We start from the raw sequence: 20,220 nt of genomic DNA, 5'->3' as shown, positions 1-20,220 counted from the left end.
CTTGAATGAGAATGTTCTGATGGTTTCCTAAGTTAGGGAAATTCTCCACTAAAAATGCTCTGAAATTGGACTCTGGACATTTGGCTTTGTCCTCCTCCTTAGATATACCTATCACTCTTATATTCAATCTTTTGATGCAACATGAAATTTCACAGAGAGTTGCTTCACTGTTTCTGAACCATTCCTCTCCCTCATCTTTGAATTAAAAGAGTGGGCTGGCCGTACTTTCTAAATCAGAGCTTATTTCTTTTGGATGTGTGAATCTACTTCGTGAGCCTTCTACCTGGGCATGGTTAGACTTTTACTCCATGGTGCTCTGACTGAAGTTCTTCTTTTAAGATTTGAAAATTTTTAGTGATCTCTGTTGTAAATTCCTCTCTCATGTGTTTTAATTCCATAGTAACATGCTCTTTTAATCCTTGCTTAAGTTCTTGGAGAGTACTCATAATGAACTCTGTGTAATCTGTCTCTGAGAGTCTCTTTAAATCTGTAATTTCTTGGATTTCCTCTGTCTCATTTCTGTCTGGCTGATATGACATAGTTGGCTGTTTAGTTCTGTTTCTCTGCTTGCACATTTTTTATGCTGGTTATAGCTGGCCAGCAGGTGTTGCTATTTGATCTCTAGGTTTCTATTGTTTGTATGATCTGTGGCAGGTGGAATGGGGTGGGGAGATGGTTTCTTTGGGCTGTATTGTGGTCACAAATGCCCTGTTTTATGTTGTGTCTTTGCCTTAAATTCAGAAGGATAACCCCCCCCCCCCAGTCAAAGACTGAGAGTTTTAACCCCTATCTCTCTTCTCCTGGCATTTGCTTACTTGCTTCCTGTGCTTAAAGTGAAATTGCCAAAATGGCACATCTCAGTATCTACACTGCCCAGAGCTCTGATTTGACTTTGCTGTTCTTCAGCCCACACCCCTTTTTCTCCAACTGCATGCAAGCACCCACCTGAGACTGCAGAACTTTAAGCTGTAGATGATGACTTCAGTTGGGTCTATTGTATTTATTTGTTGTCTTGGGAGGATAGGTGATTTGGTCCCAGTTATTCCCTGCCCATGCCTCCCAGATGTCTTCCACAGCTTTCTTTCCATTTATTTTTTTGTTTTTTTTCTTCCTTCATTCAACCCCTTTGTTAATAGGGGACACACACACACACACACACACACACACACACACACACACACACTGAGAGAGAGAGAGATTTGCAACACTACTCAAGAAGCTTCCTTTCTACAGGTGGGGCTTGAAGCCTGAACCTAGTATCTTATACATGGTATTATCTGTGCTCTTATCAGGTGAGCCACTACCCAGCTCCTTAAAAAAATTTATATGCAAAAAATAATAGTTATGATAGATGTATAATTATTAAATAAGATTAAGAATTATTATAAATTAATTTAAAAAAGATTTGGGGTAAAGTGGGCTGCTGCTGAGGCATGTAAAAGGATTCACAGCGGGAGATTGGAACTGGTTTAAACAATATAAGGTTTATTAGGGTGAAACAGGTAAAAGGCAAAATAAGCAATTATCATCAAGGGATAAGCGTATGCTAGGTCTATAAAGTCTGAATATGATTATCAAAGTTTAGTCCCATAAGATAAACAATTATAAGCTCTGGTAAAGATTGCTCTTGGCTGTAGAGGGGTCTAAAAGTTTACCAGCTAGCAGGGTCAACACGTATTCAGTTCCCAGGAGAAGTAGCCATGGCACACCTGACCAGAAGAAGCATCTGACCAGGAGAAGAAGCAGCAGCCAAAGAGAGTGAGAGTTATGGCTGGCTGTCCTTTTATGTCTATTCAGCCTACCCACAATGCTTTGCACACCAGTACAGTGTGGATTCACCTACAGTCCACCATGCACCTGCACAGATCATTGCATACTCTGTTGCCAAGGCTGACGTCAGCACTGTGTTGGGGTTTCTGTGCATGGTCACTGGCATATTGCGTCACCACAAAGAATGGTGTTAATATAATGTGCTATTCATATGCAAATACAAAATAAGTCCCTAAAACATATTACACAAAAAGATCAATCCTACAAAATATAAAGAAAAGATTTAAATATAACATGATTTGTGGGTTGGAGCCATAGATTAAGGAAGTCAACTCTTTTTCAGAAAATGAATATTAAAGCAAAATATTTCCACAAATTTCATTGAAACACAGCTGAGATTTCTCCAAAAGAAGAAAAAGTCCCTTTCTGAAGTTTGGTGATTACAGATAGACAGGAGAAATGGGAAGGGAGAAAAATACTCAGGCAGAAACATGGCACTACAATGCCAATGGACACCATATTTGTAATTGCTTCAGATCCACTTGGTGAGTTTAAAGGGATTTCACAGAATCACTCAGAAACAAAATTACTTTTTAAAAGGACATTGGGACTGCTGTTTAAAGCTATATGACCCCCATAGAACTATTGGAGGAGGGGAACCAGAGAACTGAGCATTACATTCTTGTGTTATCAGGGAAAGCAACCAAACTCTATGGTGTCACTGCTGCCATAAATACTCTGATGAACAGGGTCAGACTTCTCTGCAGTTGAGAAAGTTACTTTAACCTCATAGTAGAGTTTCCACTTTCAGGAAACAGTCTGGGAAGAGAAGGAATGTCTGGGATTTTCCTCCAATACCCCTCCTCCTTGGACTAGAGCTCTGTAAATGGACATCAAGTGCCATAATATCATGTCACTTTTTTAAAACTCCTACACTACCCCTTTGAACTCATATACAAAGCAGAACTCAGGGATACCTGCTGACCAAAAACAGACAACAAATTTTGTGGGTAAAACTAGAAAAATACTAGTACTGGAAAATCAAGATGATGGCCAGGTACATAGTGATGCAGAACCAGAAAAGCAGTCAGAGAAAAATTTAGGAAATATAATGACAAGAAACATGAAAAAAATACAAAGCTTTCAATTTAATATATAGTAATGGATTAAGAAAGAAATCCATGATTCAAAGATTCACTTTCTAACAAAGTCCCAAAACCTAGATATTCACCAGTTTCTGTGTGAGAGAGCATATGTTCACATGTATCTGTAAACTACTGCAAAATATAGACCTGAAAGCAGAAGTACACTAGAGTTTGCAGTGAGTACCCCCCTAACACTTCCTCTCCACTATTCCAAGCTTTGGGTCCATGATTGCTCAACAATTTGTTTGGCTGTGTATGTTAACTCTCTTTTCAGTCACCAGGTTCCAGATGCCATCAGGATGCCGGCCAGACTTCCCTGGATTGGGAGAGGCATACGGGAAAGTGGGCCCTATCCAAGGGTTCCAGGACTGGGGGAAGTACATCTATAGTGGAGATGTGAGATTATTCTCTCTGCTTCCTAATATCTACACACTGACCACGTCCAGGATATGATAAATATTCTTCTATTATTTATTTGAATATAATATTTTCTTCCTTCTTTCTCTCCTCTCTTTATGAGACCCCTCAGATATTTGATTTTCTAATAGAGACTTCAATGTCCCACAGTTTATTTTTTCTAAACCATTTTTTTCTCCTATTTTTAAATTCAAAGTGTGTGATAATTTTGTCCACTATTCCTGATGTTCTTTTTTCTATAAGGGGAAGCCTACTTTTTAATTTGTTATTTGAAACTGGAATGTACATAGCAGCACAATTCATAATAGCTAAAACCTGGAAGCAACCCAGGTGCCCAACAACAGATGAGTGGCTGAGAAAGCTGTGGCACATATACACAATGGAATACTATGCAGCTATTAAGAACAATGTACCCACCTTATCTGACCCATCTTGGACAGAGCTAGAAGGAATTATGTTAAGTGAGCTAAGTCAGAAAGATAAAGATGAGTATGGGATGATCCCACTCATCAACAGAAGTTGAGTAAGAAGATCTGAAAGGGAAACTAAAAGCAGGACCTGACCAAATTGTAAGTAGGGCACCAAAGTAAAAACCCTGTGGTGAGGGGTAGACATGCAGTTCCTGGGCCAGTGGGGGGTGGTAGTGGGTGGGAGGGATGGGTCACAGTCTTTTGGTGGTGGGAATGGTGTTTATGTACACTCCTAGTAAAATGTAGTCATATAAATCACTAGTTAATTAATATGAGAGGGGGAAAATTAATTGTATGTCTTGAAGTTTTTCAAAACACAAACTGAATCTTTTTAATATATAGGCTGTGTAATTGATATGCAGACTCTCTCAAAAGCCTAGACCAAGTAGATCAGAAGCAACCAATAGCACAGCTATATACAAGATACTGGGTACTGTACAGCAAACCCTAACAAAAGGACTTTTCAAAGTTAACCCAATTACCAATTAATGTGATGATAACATTAACTAGCAATTGTCTTTTTGAACCCTAAGACAGTAGATGGTTTTCAAGCTAAGAATTGTGAGACAAGAACACTTAAAAAAAGACTCTTTTAGATGTAATTATATATAAATTATATAAAGCTTTTGTATATAACACTTTTGCATGTATTTGGCCCTCCATATCTTTTAAAATGTCATTTTCTTTCTAGTATTTTTTTCTTATGTATTTTTCTTTATTTTTCTCATACTGCTTATAATATATAATAACCACATTTCTTTAATTCAGTTTTTAGTCTTGAAATTATTTTATCTTTGTTTTTTTTTTCTTTATAGAGTCCCATTAGTACTATTTACTATTTACCCATTTATTTGGACTAACAACCAGATATCTGCATGTCTCTTTCTTCAACACTCATATTTTTACTTGCTATGTTTCTTCTTATGTGAGAGATAAATCAAAGTTTACTACTAAAAGACTGATAAACCCAACTACATTAAATGTCAAAATATTTTTTAAATGCTTCCCATGTAAGGAAAATACAAGTTATTGTGTGGGAGAAGGTATCTGCAATGCATAAGTGACAAAGTATTGATATATAAAATAATACTGAATTACAAATCCATAAAAGAGTAGCAACTTAAAGGGGGGGGCAGCATATAAAAATAGTCAATTTCTAGAATAAGAAATCAATTTCCAATATACCTGAAAAAATAGCCTACTACTAAACATGGAAACACATTAAAAACAAAGGGAACTTTCAGGTTTATCATGATTACTAGTATAAAAATCAGTCTTGAGGAATACCAAAGGAGATTGATCATCTGGGACCTCAATAAAACAGGGCCAGAATAATTTCAGGAACCCATCAAATCACCAGTAAGTGCAAACATGTGTGGCACATGGACAGAAAGGAGCCTAAGGAGAGATTAAGCAGCTGGTAACAGTCCGGGAGTTTACTGGTTGAGGCACCACCTCCAGTCTGTTTTACCAACAAAAAAGACTGCTGTGAAAGGAGGAGAGGACTCTTAAGACTCACCAAATACAACTTTGAGTCTCCATGGCTACTGCCCTCAGAGTCTGAAGCAGCAAGGGAGAGGCCCAGTGCTGACATCAGGGGACAGAGAACTGACCAGGAAACTCAGGAGAAGATCTACATCTCAGTGGCCTAGCAGTGGGGCTGTGTGGTGGGAGCCTTTCCACGTTGTTCTCCTGATGAGAACATGTTGAATAATTGCCTCAGAACCTACAGACTATAAACCTACAGACTTGTTTAGAAACTCACAGGGTCTAGCAGTGCTGCCTGGCTTGGCAGAAAAGCTGAATTGAGCCAGGAGCTTTGGAACCTTGGGGTGCGAGAGTCTCTTTGCATAACCACTGTATTATATCTCCACCACCCTTTTTTATCTCTTGGTCAGGAGTGAGTGATTAAGCTAAGAAGCCTACTTATAGTTTAAAAACCCTCAGGCTCCCATAGCCTACAAGGAAGAAAAAGAACAAAATAGGCTTTAATAGCCACTGGGCCCCACTCAGGGATTGAAATAATATTGAAACAATGGTTAATTTCCATAACTGTGGACTCTTTAAGTACCTTAATTAAACACAAGTCAATCCAGGCAAGAATTATCAGGAATTTGAAAAATACTGAGAGAGGGACCTCATAAATACTATATATAGTTCATTTATATATATATATATATATATATATATATATATATATATATATATATATATATAGAATGGTTAAACCAACAAGAAGAAATATTAGAGAAATTAACCAGTACAAAGTCCAACTAAAAGCCCTCCAAAGGTTAAAGCACAGAATAATGAGGTCAACATCCAAATGCTAGTTAAGGATATAGTCACGGGGGTGAGTAAAGAATTTGAAAGAATTGCCATCAGAAATGCACAAACAACAAGTGAGATTCTGGAAGAAAACACTAATTATCTCAAGGTTATTAGAGAACTGAAAGCTGAAATAACTGAGCTATGAATACAGCTAGCTGAACAAGCTAAAACAGTATCAGAACAGGGTAACAAAATAGATGAACTCCAGAAAACAGTAGAGGGGAGAGAGAATAGAATAAAGACTGAAAACAGAATTAGCAAGATAGAGGACCAATTACAGACAACTAAAAAAGAAGTAGAAAATCTCTAAAAGAGATTAAGAGATACTTAAAACAACAACAGAGACATATGGGATGACTTCAAAAGAAATAATATAAGGGGGTTGGGCTGTAGTGAAGTTGGTTAAGGGCACATGGTGCGAAACTAGGATCAGCAAAAGGATCCTGGATCAAGCCCCCAGCTCCTCACCTGCAGAGGGATAGATTCACAAAAGGTGAAGTAGGTCTGCAGGTGTCTGTCTTTCTCTCCCTATCTCTGTCTTCCCCTCCTTTCTCCATTTCTTTCTGTTCTATCTGGCAACAACAACAATAATAACCAACCACAACAATGATAAAAACAACAAAGATAACAAAAAAGGAAAAAATATATATATAAAAGGAAGAAAGAATATATGCATTATTGGCTTACCAGAGGAAGAAAGAGAGGGAGGGCAAGAAAGCATTCTACAGGATATAATTGCTCAGAACTTCTCTAGTCTAGACAACATAAAAGACATAAAAATCATAGTCTTTATGAATCTTTTTAAGCCTGACAATTTCAAGTGTTAAAGATTCAGGAAAATGGAAAGTTTTATGCTCTTGTTGTAAATGTAAATAACTTTATAAAACAACTGATCATTATGTGACAAATTTGCAGACATAAATAAGCACTAATATCTCTCCTACACATTCACCCTTGAGAAATATTCATACTTATGCTCGAGGTAGTGTGTACAAAAATATCGTTAGTTGTTGGAGAATGGACCCACTGTCCCAGAAAGTCCAAGCCATTGTTTCCATGAGGTCTAAGCAGGATGACCCCCCAACTCTCTCTTCGGGTGGAGACAAGGGCAGATTCCCCTGGTCTCTGGAATTTATGATGACTGGACCCTTGGACATGAGCACCTTTCTACACATGCCACCTCACCCCTTTTCCTTCTGTAATTAAAAGCCATGGATTACTATGTGATGTTAACCTTAAAACTGCCAACGAACATCCTGATTGCTCAGCTGCCTCCCTTTCCCCCTCTGATGCCTGCAGTCTACCTCCGGAAAAATGTACATTGTAAAGCTTATGACCAAACCTTGTACTGTAACCTTTTACTTATGATCAAACAGTTTGTTGGTCAAAATGTGACTATGCATTGTATTGCTCTGTGTTTGGGTTAATGTTTACCTCAACCATCCCCCTGAGTTAGAGGTCTATCTGCCCATGTTTCCTTTCAATAAACGGGTTGCCCACCTTTCTGAGGCCACCCCTGAAGTTGAATGAGTCTGATATTCTCTCTGCACACATGCCCCTGACATGCAGAGTTACCCCAGGACTTCCTGGAGAGCCACTCTGACCCTCGTCCCTTGTGGCCGGGGGGCGGGGAACCCAGAGTGGACTGCAGTTAGTATACTATTTGCCATTGTCTAAAACTGTACATAGCTGAAACTGCAACCAATAAAATGTGTAAATAAAATTATTGGCTAGTTACATACAGAACACCACATAACAATGAAAATAAACAACCCAGAGTCACATGTGGCTAGGTGACTGAATCTCTATAGTACAATTATGACTAGGGGAAACTCACAGAATAACATTTAAAGTGTGATATCATATATATGACATATATATATATGTCATATATATATCATATATTGGATCCATAGATATGTAAAAGTACTTTATTCCAGTGGTTACATAGAGAGGTGTAACCAGGGAGGAAAATGGGAAAGTCTCAACTATATTGATAGTTTTTTTTTTGAATAGTGAAATTGGTGACATTAATGGTATGATACTAAAATAAAGTCAAGGTGTTTGGGGGTGTGTGAATAGTAGGTGGCTGTAATTATATTTTCACACTTTTCTCTATATTTAGTACTATATGCAAAACAAATACTTTTTTTTAGAAAATCTTTTAATGGCTCAAATTCCCAACCAACGTTTCTGTAGACTTTCATCTATGAGGAGTGACAACATCAGCATGCAGATGTCCAAAAGTATTCCACAAATACTTTGCTAGTCACAATCATCTTGTTAGAATATGTGCAGTGGCAGTTAGGAACATAAAGAGTTAGCACAAAAGAAATGTGGTGAACAGAGTGTATAAATTTCCTTCTAAAGCCACTGATAGATCAAAAACCTCTCCAATTCATACTTCAGCATCATATCAGGGTGTGACTGGGTGAGATAGGAATATGGAATCTGCAATTTGAATCAACATGTTGGGGAGACCAGATATCTGTAGAGGAGAGGACAGGACAGGATACAATATAACTGCTTACTAGTATCACAGAAGGAGAAATTGGCAGGTCACACTCATGAGCCACTCTGGTTATGTTAGCCTATGGTTCAGAATTACCACATATGTTAGTCATACATGTCAAGTATAGCTCATTCTATGGGCTAGATGAAACACCTTTCAAACTAGTTCATCTTTGTTCTTAAGCTCAGTGGAATGCCTTCAATATATATTTGCAATTACTGTCTCTTTGTTTAATAACATAGGCCAGATAGGGACAATTTCACACTCTCATTGTAAATAAGCAAAGTAGCTTGTAGATATAGTATGAAAAACTCGGTGTAAGGCAGAGATGGCATGGCATAGTCATATTGGTTACTAAAATATTTAAAACATTCATAGGTATTGGTTATCAGTCATCCTGAAACCCAGTCACATGAGCACTCTGCTCAATTGACCCTTCCCTTCACTCAGAAGCCTATCATTCCTTAATCCAATGAATAAAGTACTAATGCCCAGAAGAATGCTGGTGTCATCAGAACATTAAGTGTTTTGAATATTATCAGTGTAAGAAAATGAATTACCATACCTACTCCATAATGCTCACCGACCAGAATTGTCAACACCAGCATAAAAGAGAACACCATCTCTCATTTGTCAGCTTTTTTTTTTGCCTCAAATTAGCAAACCAAAATATTGAGTTGTCAGAAAATTCATGACATCTTTTTCTGTTTTTCTATGCAAAAATGTGTCATGACTTTTCCAACAACCCACTAAAATAACTCTGTCAAAATTTAAACTTTTCTCTGGACTGCAGACAATGAATAGGAGAAACAGAAGAGCTTGTCATATCATGACCACTGCTTAGCTCTGGGAGTGATGGTAGTGGATCTGACATCACTCTAAAGGTGAGAGGCAAGAGTCATACTGCCCCTGAGCAAAGCCGATAGAACCTGATCACTTTCCCAGACTTTCTTTCCCTAAGAGCCATTCTCCTCTCAGTTCCATGCCATCTGCCAGGTAACTTCTCCATTCTCCATGATTTATCACTGACTTATTCCCTGCCCCCATGTCACCCAACAGTAACCAACATACTTCCTTGACATTTAGTCCGTTAAATGAATTAGGGAGAACTTTGCTCAGAAATATGTGACAGAACCAGACTATCAGCCCAAATCAGCTGCAAAGGGGGCATCACAGAGCTGGGAGGGGAAAATGAAACTGCTGGAGGGGCAGAGGCTTGGGGAAGAAACATTATTCATTGCACAAAAGGTCAGCTGTTCATTTAGGAAATCAAATAAGGAGGGAAGGCATTGCATAGGCAGCTAGGCATTAATCCGGGAAGCAAGGGAAAAGCCAAAGCAGAATAGCCAGTGCTACTCACCAGGACTGGTTATGGTCAGGAGATCAAGCTGCCGCTGTTGCTGCAAAAGAAGACACACTGTAAGCACATTGTTTAAAGACAGAATCAAACTTGTGGTTAACAGGTTATAGTGGGCAGGCAACGAGAATGTTCAGTCATACAGAAATGAGTAAATTGTAGAGAACATGGTGTGCACTAACTATTCTGAAAGCCTATGGGGCCACAAAATATTTCTTTCCATACTTTGAAATTGCCATCAGGATTTTTTTTTTTGCTGGGGCTAGGTGTCTGCACAACAAATCTACCATTCCTGCCAGCCATTTCTATCTATCTATCTATCTATCTATCTATCTATCTATCTATCTATCTATTTATCTATCTATCTATCTATCTCTTCCTTTTTTAAAATGTTTATTTGATAAGGCAGAGAGAAACTGAGAAAGTATAGAGAAGTATAGAGGGAGACTAAAGCAGTGACATCTGCAGACCTGTTTCACTACTTGTGAAACTTCCCCTCCTTCAGGTGGGGAGCAGGGACATGAACCTGGGTCTTTATGCATGGTAATATGTATGCTCAGCTTGGTGTGCCACCACCCAGTCTACCCTTTCTGCATCATCACTGTTTATAGTTTCTTCTGTGACCACTGTTTAGAGATCTAAGTGTCTATGTCATCTTGTCACCAAACCAAATTGTCGTGTTTCTTTTAGCCTATCTTCATAAGATCTGGTCTCAAAGCTTCTCATCTTTATGTCTCCCCCATCCCATTCCCGACCTCCATCCCCATTTAATTTTGATCTGTTCCAGTGAAACAAGTCAAGATCTCTACACTTTGTTTCAATGTTTTCTCATGAGTCTAAAAGCAGATTTGTCTTTCAAGGCTTTCTCAATTATACATTTCTGTTTTCCTGCCAGCTTGTAACTCATTCAGTTTACATTTTCAAGTAAACAATGCAGCTCCAATATGTCACTGACCCATATCCTTGAGCTGAAATGAAACATACACTCACACACGTGGGTTAGGGGGAATGCTGGAGCCAGACTGCCTTCCTTCCTAAACAGAAACAGGCCAGTGGAACAATTGGCTCAAGCTGCCTTTGACAAGGTCAACCTGTGTGGCATGACATGCATGAGGAAAAAAACCCATTTAATTTTCCATAAGTTTAACTTTGTGATGACTGCAGTTGGTGGTGGGGTCTATTTATCTGAGAAATGGGTGTTTGCTAATTAAGAACCTTCTCTCAATGGCCAACTCTTTTTCCAGGTAGGATAGAGACAAGGTAAAGGCAGGACCTAGCAGGAGGGAGAAGAACCTGGGCTTGGATCTTGGCACCACTGTGAGGCTTTGATAACTTGCATGTTTCTGACCTCAAACTTTATACCTCTAAAATGAGTGACTAGGACTGAAATACCAGGAGTCAAAATGCAACTAGGTACTATGCTGCTGACCTCCCTCTTCTGGTATAGAGATCCCTAAGAAATCCTTGATTCAAGACACAAGGGATCAAAAGACAAAGTCGGAATTTAAAAGAGACTACATTTTAAATCGTAGTTTATAATTTATAATTATAAACTTTATATTTATCAATAAATTTGTGTCTTCCTCACTAGCTGGGCAGCATCTTAAGATATGGGGATAGCTATCATTCAGTCTACAACACAGAATAGGCCCCAGTAAGCATTTGTTAAACTCAACTGTATAGCTCAGGAAAAAACTAGTATAGTCATGGGCCCTTTGGAATATACCTAAAATAGGCCTAATAGCTATCTTCAAAACAGAGACCCCAAATATTCATCTGGAATATTCCAGCCTTTAGGTTCATGATTAGTCAATTTTTTTTGGCTCTATATGTTAACTCTTTTTTAAGCCATCAGGATCCAGATGCTAACATGATGCCAACTGGACTTCCCTGGGCAGACGACCAATGTGTCCTGGAGGCCCACTTCCCCAGAGCTCTGGCCCACTAGGGAAAGAGAGAGATGGGCTGGGAGTATGGATCTACCTGTCAATGCCCATGTTCAGCAGGGAAGCAATTACAGAAGCCAGACTTTCCACCTTCTGCACACCATAATGACCTTGGGTCCATACTTCCAGAGGGATAAAGAGTAGGAAAGCTATCAGGGGAGGGGATGGGATACAGAGTTCTGGTGGTGGGAATTGTACCCCTCTTATCCTATGGCTTTGTCAGTATTTCCTTTTTTAATGTTTTATTTTTATTTATTTTTATTTTTTATTATCTTTATTTATTGTATAGAGACAGCCATAAATCAATAGAGAGAGGCAGAGAGACATCTGCAGCACTGCATCACCACTCGCAAAGATTTCCCCCTACAGGTAGGGTTCTAGTATTTCCTTTTTATAAATAAAAATTAAAAAGAGAAAACCAGGATATTTAGAGACAAAAAATAAAAAAAACTCAACTATATAATTTCTATAATATGTATTATCATTTCAAACCACCATGCTTGTATTCTGCTGTCTTTCTGCCTAATCTAATTCTCTCATGATCTTCATGTAGATCCCCCCTCACTTCTCAAACGTCCATGGGCTCTCTACATGCCAAAACCAACAATTAGTCCCCTTCTCCCTCTTCCTTTTAGCAGAATGAATATTTCACATTTTGTTCTTGCATCTTGTAAAAGCTTACCCTTTGTATTTTGCTCTGTCTTAATTGGCTATGTCATTTCATCCTTGTATCTCCAGTGCCCAGAAGAAAAGTATGAAAGGAAAATTTGATGTCATCAAACTCATATGGTTCCACTATTCAGTTATTCCTTTTTCAGTGTCTCTTAGGTAGGAATTAATCAGCATGGAAAGTAAGCCTGTCCCTTCCTCTCCAGGATGATCCCTCTGCCACATCTTCAAGGATTTTTAATTTCATGGTTTTGTACCCACCATGTCTGTTTCCACTTTAGTTGTCTGTTGTCTCTGGGAAAGATTCATTATTTCACTTCTTCTCACAGGATTATAATCTTACAACTCCTATAGTTCCCACTGCCTGTACCACTCTTGAGATGAATTCACCCTGGTAACAAGTCCAATTAACCTACAGTCCATTAACATATGTGTGCACCACCTAGTGGCCTGAGTGGATAAGTATAGGCTATTGTTTTATCTAATAGCTCTCAAGAATGAACTGCATTTTTTTTTTTTTTTTTTGCTTCCAGGGTTATTATTGGGGCAGGGCTCGGTGCCTGCACTATGAATCCACAGCTCCTGGAGGCTATTTTCCCCCTTTTGTTGCCCTTGTTGTTTATCATTGCTGTTGTTATTATTACTGTTGTTATTGCTGTTGTTGGCTAGGACAGAAAGAAATCGAAAGAGGAGGGGAAGACAGACGGGGAAAGATAGACACCAGCAGACCTGCTTCACCACCTGTTAAACAACACCCCTGCAGGTGGGGAGCCGAGGGCTCGAACCAGGATCCCTGTGCTTTGCGTCATGTGTGCTTAACCTGGTGCACCATTGCCGGGTGCCTATATATACATATATATGACAGATAGTTGTAGAAATAATATTTAAGCCATATTTGCAAGCTTAGGAGAACTGCTGTGGCTTACAATGGAGGGATTAGGATCCAGAACTTTGGTGGTGGGAATGGTGCAGAATTGTACCTCATGTTATCTTGTAATTTTGTAAATCAGTATTAAATCTCACACACACACACACACACATACACACACACACAGAGAGAGAGAGAGAGAGAGAGAGAGAAAGAGAGAGAGACACACACACAAAGACTGAACTGCAAAATCCACATGGTCTATATACAAACAAAAACCAAAACATAACAAAAGTACATTAAACAATAACTGTGTGGGCTGACTAAACAGCTCACTAGAATAGCATGTTGGTTTGCCAAGTGTGCATTCTAGGTTCCAGCTGGCCCTCATTGCACTGAAGGAAGCTTTTGGTGCTGTGGTCTCTTTCACTCTTTGCCTTTTTGACTCTGTCTTTATCTGAAAAAGTTATCCTGGAGTAGTGAAGCCTAGTGATGACCAAACAACCTCCACAAACCAACCACCATCACCACCAAAACAACAAACAGACAACATAACTGTGTAGCAAATATATACCAAGAAAACTGGAATGCCCAAATAATCTCCTCAAAGCTCTAAAAAATAAAAATAATGAAATGAAATAAAAAAGTTTTTGTTTTGGAAAACAGTGTATTTATTTAGGGCTGCTAATGCACACTGTGGTATTTGTAAAACAAGGGCACACCTTCTATAGTACTTAATTTTAAAAAATACAAACAGAAAGAGAGTGAAAGCAGCACAGCACCAAAGCTGCTCCTAAGTGGCCTAGGCTGTGCTGGAACCTGGGTCTTGCATATGTATGACAGTGGAGCCTACTATCCCAGTGAGTTATTTCATCAGCCCCACCAGGTGTGGAATTTGACAAATAATATATAGCCAGTTATAGAGAAAGAAGGGAATGCTGGACAGCAAGAATGATCAAATAATTAACATTAGTTATCAGCTGACAAAAACAGAGCATTATATATAGAATTTATATATTATCAACTGTCTAGATGGTAGAACATGAAGGATTAGCTAGAGAAATGAAATCATTGAGATAGTTTTTATCTTTGGTAGGCTGATAGGACCTACTCACTGAGAGTTGAGATGAGCCACTAGTCAACCAAAAACAAGAGTCTAAGGAATTTAGAACCTTTACATGTGTAGTAATGAGAGGCAGTAAAAAACTAAAAAGACACGCAGAGAGTATGGGGGTCAGGGGGTGGGGTGGGGGAGTACGTCTCCTCAGGAAAATGGAAGAGTATGGATATGCCAGTGTTGGGTTAAATAGGAACTGATTTATGGACTCCAGTCTATAGGCTACATATGAGTAGTACATACCACCTTCTCATGGCTTTCAAAAGAAACCCATTTCTGTAGTTAACTACTATGTAATGATTATTGAGTTGTGAACCCCTAAAAAACATAGGGAATGGGAGTTTCAAATTTCAGTAGGAGCAATCTCTGAATAAAATGTTCAGTTAGGGGTGGTCAGAGTTTCTAGGTGGTTACTTCATAAATTGCCTACAACATCTTTGCTACAAGAGTTTTTCACAGTCCCCAGGTGCTTAGAATAAGTTGTTTTGTGAATACAAATTGCCCCACCTCAGGACAAGCTGACTGCCCTGAGGATAGGAGTACTAAAGGGTGGGGCAGCCAGACACATTATTTAGGATATTTCAGATTTTTTGTGGATCTGGTTAGTATTTCTCCCTCTCTCTTATAGATTATATATTATTTCGGGAATCATGGTGGATTTTTAAAGATTTATTTATTTTATTTATTACTTAGGGAGAGAGAGAATCAGAGCATCACCCTGGCCTATGCGATGTTGGGTTGCAGATCCAATTTAGGACCTCCCTGAGAACACAATATCTCATTTACTGAGTCGCCTTCAAAACTGTGGGTTCAGTCATTCTCAGTGAAAATCATATCTGTCTTCAATTAAAGAATCTATCTTTAAAATTTGGGGAACTGGGCCTGGGGAGACAGCATAATGGCTATGCAAACAGACTCTCATGCCTGAGGCTCCTAAATCCCAGGTTCAATCCCCCTCACTACTATAAGCCAGAGCTGAGCAGTGCTCTGGTGTTTCCCTCTGTGTGTGTGTCTCACTCTCTGCATCTCTCTCAAAAATAAAATTAATAAAAAAACAAAATAATTATTAAAAAATTGGGGAACTGTGAAAACAGCAGTTCTGGGAAATGATTTGATATAGTTTTTTAAATTTTAGTAGGAGCTGTCCTACAGACCAGCTCTCTTTATTTTAAAAAAAAATATCTTTATTTATTTATTTATTGGATAGAGATAGCCAGAAATTGAGAAGGAAGGGGGAGATTGAGAGGGAGAGAGACAGAGAGACACCTGCAGCCCTGCTTTACCACTTGCAAAGCTTTTGCCCTGCAGGTGTGGACTGGGGGCTCAAACCCAGGTCCTTGTGCACTGTAACATCTGAGCACAACCAGATGCACTGCCACCAGACCCCTCAAATTTCCATAAAACTACAAAAATAAATATCAATAAAATACCACCACTAAAAATAATAATAGAATTTTGCTATATTTTATAGCTATTCTTCTTGTGTATATATGATTATATAAAAAATTAAATGTATTTTAATCTTGTACAACACTATTATCATTATTACCATTATTTTGATTTCAGGGTGAGTGTTTGTCTTGAAGTGACATATATTTATTATACTCGATAGGATTGCAGTTATTACTAGCAATTCTTATAATTCATTTTAATTTAATTAAAAAATTATTTTTTACCTGAGCATCACTCAGGTGTTTCCAGGAGTTGAACTTGTAAGTCCTGTACACTATAACTATGTCTCTCCTTAGACTTACTATGATTTTTGTTTCTAGCCACCACCACTCTCATTTTTTTTTCTTCCCAAGGAAAGTAGTTTTAATTAGAGACATACTAGTCAGTTATTTTGGCTCAAGGGGTATACTTTAAATGTTCAGCTACTGCATCTCAGTGGTGTAGACAAAATCATTGGAATTTGGTGGAGAAATTTTAAGGTAATATCTCATCTAGAAGATTATGTTTTGCATTTCCCTCATGTATTTACTCCTCTGCTGCCCATGTGAACCCCCTGAGGGCAGAGGTTATGTCATCATTACTTTTCTTTTTTAAAAACACTTTATTTTCTTATTTAGGCCTGAGGGAGGAGTAACAAAGCATTGCTCAGCTCTGGCTTAAGGGGAGATTCAACCTAAAACTTCAGAGCCTCAGGCCTGAAAGTCTTTTGCATAACCCTTATGCTATCAGCACAGAGCTCACCATTACTTCTCTTCTCTCAAGGACAAACCCAGTGCCTGACCAATTAGAGTGGATGGTCAGTGAAAGTCTGCTGATTATCACCAAGATGTTAACTAAATAGGATCCTGGCCAACTCCACCAGAACAGATCTTCAGCTTTATCCCAATACCCCCAACCCCCAAAACACACACACACACGCACACGCACACGCACACGCACACACACACAGAGTTATTTTCCTCAAAACCTCCATTTCTGTCTTGAAAACCTATGACCGTAGAGAATTTTGGCTTAGTTCATCTGCATGGTTAATTGTCAAGCTATGGTTAACAATGAACCTTTCATTTTGGCCATGAACTGTTTTGTAATTAGTTTTCAGAATGAGCAAGGGTTGTTGTGTTCAGGGAGTTCAAGGCCTGGTTTGACATGTAGGTTTCTGAATGGTCAGAAAGAATCACTACTCTGTGTGTCTAGTTTTGCCTTCTGTGTTCTGTGCAAGATACCTATGTTTTTGGAAAAGTCAGTCTCTCATATCATAGACTGGAGATGATTTAAGTAAGAGCATTCTCTCATCACTACTAAAGTCAGCCATCAAGGGACAGACCTGATAATAGAAACACTCTGGAAATAGTGTTCATAGTGTTGGAGGGAAGCTTTAGGAAAGTAGCACTCCTCTTCTTGCACCCTGCAGGAAGCCAGGAGAAGGGACCAGAACTGCCAGTGTGTATGCATCCTGCACTTCCTCCCTTCCTGACTGCAAAGGCCATAAAATGCAGATGGAATATCTGAAGACAAAACCTGAAACACATCTCCTGAGGGCCCCAGCCTTCCTCTGATGGGACTATAAAGCTTGGAAGACCAGGGGACCTGGGGCCTTCCTCTCTTTCTCTGGGGTTTATATGACTACATGGCTTATATTTTCTTCTCCTTTTCTGCCCTTACTTATCCCAATAAATACTCTTCTCCATGAAACATGACTGGTTCTATTGTGATTCTTCCACATAGAAGTCAGTTGAGAACCCCAGGAGAGGGAACTAGGGAATGTTCCCAGTTAGCTGCACCCTCTCCCCTTACAATAGGGCATATATATGTACACATTTGGCTTAAGGGTTCAAGGCCCTTCCCCTTCAGGTTTGCTCACAATATTTCACCAGTTCCAGTAGGCTTTTTTTTTTTTTCTTCAGACAGAGAACAAAAGACAGATTCAAGAGTGAAAGAGACAGAAGGTTCAAGGAGTAAAAGAGGGAGAGGGGTCAGGTGGTGGTGCACCTGGTTAAATGCACACATTACAATGCACAAGGATCCAGGTTCAAGCCCCTAGTCTTCACCTACAGGGGGAAAACTTCATGAATGTTGAAGCAGGGCTGCAGGTGCCTCTCTGTCTCTTCCCCTCTCAATTTCTTTCTGTCTCTATCTAATAACAAACAAACATATTTATTTAAAGAAAAAGAAAGAAAGAGGTAGAAAGGAATGAAGGAAGGAAGAAAGAGAGAAAGAGAGAAAGAGAGAAAGAGAGAAAGAAAGAAAGAAAGAAAGAAAGAAAGAAAGAAAGAAAGAAGAGCTAGACCTATCATAACATTACTTCCCTGCTGCAGAAGTTTCCACTTTGCTTTATGCTCCCATGTGGTGGCTAGGGCCTTAAGCCTTAGTCCTTGTGAGTGGTAAAGAGTAAAAAATCAGTTGCATGTCTCAAAGTTTTTCAAAACACAAGCTGAATCTTTTTAATATATAGGCTGTGTATTTGATATGCGGGCTCTCTCAAAAGCCTAGACCAAGTAGATTAGAAGCATCCAATAGCACAGCTATATACAAGATACTGGATACTGTACAGCAAACCATGACAAAAGGACTTTTCAAAGTTAATCCAATTACCAAATAATGTGATGATAACATTAACTATCGATTGTCTTTTTGAACCCTAAGACAGCAGGAACCTCACATCTCCACTATAGAGCCCCTACTTCCCCCAGTCCTGGAACCCTTGGATAGGGCCCACTTTCCCGCATGCCTCTCCCAATCCATACCAAATAATATTGCATCCGCCGATCACAACCTAACCAACGCAACGATTGCCACCTCAACATGCTTCAGCTCAGACTGTGTCCAGAGACTTCACAAGTGGAATGACAACTCTTCAGCTTCGTTACTCGGGTGAGACCTTTCCTTTTATAGTACACTCTAATTTCATCTCAGGTGGTTCACTTTCTAACAAAGTCCCATAACCTAGATATACACCAGTTTCTGTGAGAGAGAGCTTATGTTCACACGTATCCATAAACTACTGCAAAATATAGACCTGAAAGCAGAAGTACACTAGAGTTTGCAATGAGTACCTCCCTAACACTTCCTCTCCACTATTCCAAGCTTTGGGTCCATGATTGCTCAACAATTTGTTTGGCTTCGTATGTTAACTCTCTTTTCAATCACCAGGTTCCAGATGCCACCAGGATGCTGGCCAGGCTTCCCTGGATTGAAGACCCCACCAATGTGTCCTGGAGCTCAGCTTCCCTAGAGACACACCCTACTAGGGAAAGAGAGAGGCAGACTGGGAGTATGGACCGACCAGTCAATGCCCATGTTCAGCAGGGAAGCAATTACAGAAGCCAGACCTTCTACCTTCTGCAACCCTCAATGACCCTGGGTCCATGCTCCCAGAGGGATAGAGAATGGGAAAGCTATCAGGGAGGGGGTGGGATATGGAGATTGGGTGGTGGGAATTGTGTGGAGTTGTACCCCTCCTACCTTATGGTTTTGTTAATTAATCCTTTCTTAAATAAAAAAAAGAGTATATTCTATTGGGTGAGCTATCTTCTGGTGCCCTATAAATAAATCCTCTTTGATGAATTCTTCCCTTCTCCCAGCCAGTAATTTTCTATCTATTAAAAGATCTCATACCTCTTCCTTGTTCTATCCCAAAGCAGAGCCTGCTCTCTAGAAAATATTTTAGTGGTATTAGCCTTTCTCTAAGATCATTACTTCTGATTTCTCATACTCAAGTCTAGCCTCCTTACTGGCTGTGGGACTGATCTCTCTCACAATTAATTGTTCCTTTCTCAGAATAACTTAACGATCCCCACTGAATATTTTATAATGAACAGATTTCTCAGCCTAGCATTCAAGGAGGGGGTAAACAAATTTTCCATGACTTTTATGTACTTTTTAATATAACCCCATATTTAGAAAATTAAAAAATACTTTCTTAACCTATTGCAGACAGTAAAAGTAGGCTCAATCATGTTGGCCAGTACATATGTAGAAGAATGAATTTCACCTGGCAGGTAGGGAGAACCAGTCATCTCTGTAAGAAAAGGGAGCAGGGATGATGGAATTTAGAAAAGAAATATCCAAAAGGCACAAAGCCTATGCCTATGTCCCACTGAAATAGGGCACTGACCTTATTGCTTGACCAAATTTTCAAGTCACTCTCTTACCTGATCCCTGACCCTGGG

At 39.2% G+C, this 20,220-nt stretch overlaps 1 protein-coding gene across 2 annotated transcripts in view; it reads right to left on the bottom strand.

Moving 5' to 3' along the window:
- Positions 1–20,220, bottom strand: part of AGBL4 (AGBL carboxypeptidase 4) — a 1,508,442-nt gene that overhangs the window by 434,148 nt on the left and 1,054,074 nt on the right. For both annotated transcript variants that reach the window (XM_060205929.1, XM_060205928.1), the window contains exon 6: positions 10,003–10,042. In XM_060205929.1, the coding sequence (XP_060061912.1) occupies positions 10,003–10,042 (40 nt within the window). The remainder of the gene's footprint in view (positions 1–10,002; positions 10,043–20,220) is intronic.

The sequence above is a fragment of the Erinaceus europaeus genome, chromosome 13, assembly GCF_950295315.1.
Source record: "Erinaceus europaeus chromosome 13, mEriEur2.1, whole genome shotgun sequence".
NCBI lineage: Eukaryota > Metazoa > Chordata > Mammalia > Eulipotyphla > Erinaceidae > Erinaceus > Erinaceus europaeus.
This window is presented reverse-complemented; position numbering and strand designations above follow the sequence as displayed.